Genomic DNA, 4,039 nt, shown 5'->3' with positions numbered 1-4,039 from the left:
ATTTTTTGTCCGATTCATCGATTAATCGAAAAAATAATCATCAATTTTTAAAATAACCGTTAGTTGCAGCCCTAGTTCAATCCTAGACCAGAACCAGAACCGTCTGAGCTGAGCTCAGGTTCAGCAGTGAAACATCTTTTCTCTTCTGTTCACCAACATCATCCAAAGCTGTAGACACTGGCGCCCGGCGGTGCGTTCAGGAAAGTTGGTTTTTACGGTTTTCTGTGTGCTTCTCCACAGGCCGCCGCCCAGACGGGCTGCTCCATCATGTGACCTGGCCAGCCGCCGCCGCTAAGCCCCGCCCCTCTGCTGCCAGCCTTCAGAGTGATATTTTTCTAGATTTTGTAGTTTCAGCTGAATGTTTTTGGAGTTTTTCTGTTTTTTTTTGAGAACCAAATGAAGTAGGATGTTGGGAGTCTTCAGACCAAGTAGCCGAGCTGATGATGAGAAGGATGTCGTCTTTTTTAAGCCCGTTATTTTTAAGCTTTCTGTGATTGTAGGGTTTTAAAGAGGACCGTTTTTTATTGCCTCCATCACTATAGTGAGCCCAGTGATGGAGGCTGAAGGATCAAGACACTAAGTGATTTCTGCTTTATTCACCATGTCTGCAGTGTTGATTGTATTCATTTCTAATACTTTTTGTTTCCATTATGATGCATGCTTTCTATAACCAGAGTTCAGTTAAAGCTTTTTCTGTTCTTGCTAATAAATGGCGCTCTGCAGCGAACCGTTTGCCTCCATAATCTGAACTTCTTTCCTTTCTTTGCTCCACTGACTTTATTTTAGCTTCTGGATATTTTAACTTTTGTGTGACTGCATGCTCCCATCTGTCCTCATTGTCAATAAAACGATCAAATAAAAGGAAATATTGCCTCAGTTTCTCTTTTTAACGATGTTTAAATGGAGAATAACCATGAAAACCGTCATTTAGGAAGAACATTAAAACATTTACTGTATAAAAATATATCATTTAATTCATAATACTTCTGATACTTCAAACAGTCATGCTTTTCAGGAGGGAGGTTTTAATCGGTTTTATTATCTTCAGTTTGTCCAGGACGGCTGAGGGGAGGGGCGTCTTTACTTTATGGAAATGATGGCATATTGAATGAAATTAAGTAGGTTTTGGCCTAATTTAGTTTAAAATGAAACCAAAGAGAACCTTTATTGACATCCTGTCACAGAACAGTTCCTGTTAATGAAACTAAAGTTCTTTCGAAGCCACTTGGTAAAGTTTGAACGTCAGCAGACCTGATTTGAAGAAGAACCAGGAACCAACCTGCTGCTTCCTCCTTTCACCAAGATTAGCCTCTAAATGTTCAATTCAACCAGTTTTCTTTTTGTTCATTTTTATAAACTTTATAGCAAAAAGAAAAGGATTCATTTGAAGTTCCTGAAAGAATTGAGCAAACTGCAGTGACTAAAGGTGTCCAGAGGGGGGCGATGGAGATCCGGGGGCCACAGGTCTGCCTCCAGCTGATAACAGTCTGTTTGCCTGCATGAGCAGATAAAGTTTAATCTGCATTAATTATGAAGGAGCGTTATTATTCAGATGAGTAAACATCTGGTTCATTAAAGCAGCAAAGTTTCTGAATCAGAGAAATTCTTAGTTTGATTCATTGTTTCTGTTTGATGGAGGATTTTCCACTGCAGGTTTCAGAAGTTTTATTTTCAGCACATTGAGATTCTACTGAAGATTCATTGAGAATCTTTCATTTATTCACAAACTGAAGCATCTTTTCTCCTGAGCTGGAAAAAACATTTTAACTCTTGGCTGCTGCTGGTCATCTCCATAAAGTTCATTAGCACAGAGATACATGACATAGATGAGACAGTGGTCTGCTTTATGGCACGGCTGCTATGGTTACCTGTCACTATGACGACAGAAGCAGAGTTCATAGTGTTAAAATGAGGAAGTTATGTCCTAAAAAGCCATGCGCCTCAGGGGCTCCTCACGGTCCTTTTCCTGGGAGCAAGTTATTTACTGCTCTTACCTCAAACTGGGTAAAACATATAAAACAGGAGTAAAAAATAACAGAGTTTATTCCAGATCAGGTCGTTACAGGACAGAGAAAATGCTTGGAGTTTGCACAGCTGTGGGCTCAAAAATCCCGTCCGCAAGCGTCCGGCAAAGATTGAGCCTCGAACAAGGTCATCTTCTCCTTCTTATACCTTATGAGTCTATGTGTTGCATCATGTGGATGCTTAGCTGTCTGTATCAGAAACTGTCTCAGGGTCACAGATACAGCAGCTCTCCTATCAGACCGGCTCCTAGATGTTCCCATATCCTGTGTATTCCTAAAGACATGAAGGCTGTCCTGATTAGATGACCTCCGTACACACAGTGACATCCACCATGTGAAGGAAGGCCTTCTGCTCTGTCTGAACTGGCTAACAGAGTAACAATGCACATGATGTATAAATAATAAACCTAACATTAGATTGAACCATTTGCCAAAGAAAGATGGATGCTCTGATGATGGTTATAGAAATATAAAACAACTTTAATGATGTTTGCTTCATTCTGCTGTGAAGCTGCAGCTTTCTGCTCCTGGTTCCTCATTTGCTTTCTGAGACATTTTTACAGCAAATTAAAAAGCCTTTCTGAGCCAAACCCCGCCCATCAGAACCAACCAATCACAGCCCTCTGTAGTGAGGAAGCAGCCAATGAGGAAACAGTCGCTGCTCTATGTGAATGGGTTTGTGTAACGGGGGCGGGGCGTAGTGAGAAAGCCCCTCCCAATCAACAACAAGCGTCACATGACTTCACTTCCTGAGTGGGTCAAGCCCACGGTCTGAGTGGCTCTAAAGGAAACCGAAGCGCGTCCCTTCAAAATAAAACTGATGGAATATAAACAGGATCAGAACCTTCTAGTAGAACTTTGAAGCAGAACCTTCCAGCAGATGGACCTGCTGCAGGAGGAACTGGGTCATGGTCTCACTGGTTTGTCTGCTTCTCCTCTGGCTGAGGGGTAGAAGGTTCTGGTTCTGAGGAGTCCGGCGCCAGGGGAACTTTATTCTGAAAGGACTCTGACTCATTTCCGGTCCAGTACTGCCTCACCTGACGGCTCCTTACGTCACCCAGGGAGCGTGTTTATGAAACGGACAGTGACGGGTGGCGGCAGTCAGCCGCAGACATGGACTGGTCCCGGTTCTGGTTCTGGTCCTGGTCCTGGTTCTGGTCCCTGGCAGCAGGCCTCCTGGTCGCTCATGTTCTCCAGAGGTTCTGCTTCCCGTTCTTCTGGAAGGATCTGCTCTTCCTCTCTAAGGTGATCCGGTACGGCGCGAGGCTGGAGCTCTTCAAGCTGACGGCCCGGGTCCAGACGGTTCTGGACCGGTTCGTGGATCAGGCGCAGCGGATCCCCGATAAGCCGTTCATCATCTGTGAAGGCTCGGTCCACAGCTACCGGGACGTGGACCTGCGCAGCAACAGGCTGGCCAACGCGTTCCTGCAGCAGCAGCGGGGCCCCCAGAGGGGCTCCTGCGTGGCGCTGTTCATGAGCAACGAAGCGGACTTTGTGAGCGCCTGGTTCGGCTTGGCTAAGCTCGGATGCTCGGTGGCTTTCCTCAACATCAACATCAGGTCCAAGAAGTCTCTGCTGCACTGCTTCGACTGCTGCGGGGCCCGAACTCTGCTCATCGGCTCAGGTAGGGCCCCTTCCTCACCTCCATCATCATCATCATCAGGTTGATCTAAAACCAAACTTTATTCTAAAACTCTTTACTGTCGCCGACTCGTCGCGCATGCGCAGTGTGAGTCAGGAGCCCTGACAGGCGCGGCTGGTTTTTCCTCCCAGTCCAGTTTGGATCGGTACCAGCGCGCGCTGCGGGGAGCCTCCATGCCTGCCACTGAAAAGGTCCTGTTGGTTCAGCAGAACCGCTGCCCCACCTGCTGACCACCACCACTGACACTGGCTGAGATCTGTCATCTTAGATCTGTTCTTTTAGATCTATGATCTTAGATCTGTCCTGTTCAATTCTATTCAGTTTATTTCTATAGCACCAATTCACATCCTGTCATCTCAGGTCACTTTCCAGT

General features: G+C 45.7%; 2 protein-coding genes across 2 annotated transcripts in view; both read left to right on the top strand.

Annotated features, from left to right (window-relative positions):
- The window catches only part of lmnb1 (lamin B1), an 11,797-nt gene extending 10,941 nt beyond the window's left edge, over positions 1-856 (top strand). Inside the window, exon 11 of the mRNA XM_015403271.1 lies at positions 241-856. Within this exon, the coding sequence (XP_015258757.1) occupies positions 241-273 (33 nt within the window). The 3' untranslated portion in view covers positions 274-856. The remainder of the gene's footprint in view (positions 1-240) is intronic.
- Positions 857-3,084: 2,228 nt separating this feature from the next.
- The window catches only part of slc27a6 (solute carrier family 27 (fatty acid transporter), member 6), a 28,992-nt gene continuing 28,037 nt past the window's right edge, over positions 3,085-4,039 (top strand). The window contains exon 1 of the mRNA XM_015403272.1: positions 3,085-3,648. Coding sequence (XP_015258758.1) covers positions 3,138-3,648 — 511 coding nt within the window. The 5' untranslated portion in view covers positions 3,085-3,137. The remainder of the gene's footprint in view (positions 3,649-4,039) is intronic.

Source organism: Cyprinodon variegatus, unplaced genomic scaffold, assembly GCF_000732505.1.
Source record: "Cyprinodon variegatus isolate N-32 unplaced genomic scaffold, C_variegatus-1.0 Scaffold1475, whole genome shotgun sequence".
In the NCBI taxonomy this organism is placed as follows: Eukaryota; Metazoa; Chordata; class Actinopteri; order Cyprinodontiformes; family Cyprinodontidae; genus Cyprinodon; species Cyprinodon variegatus.
The sequence above is the reverse complement of the archived record's forward strand: the minus strand, read 5'-3'. Positions and strand labels throughout refer to the sequence as shown.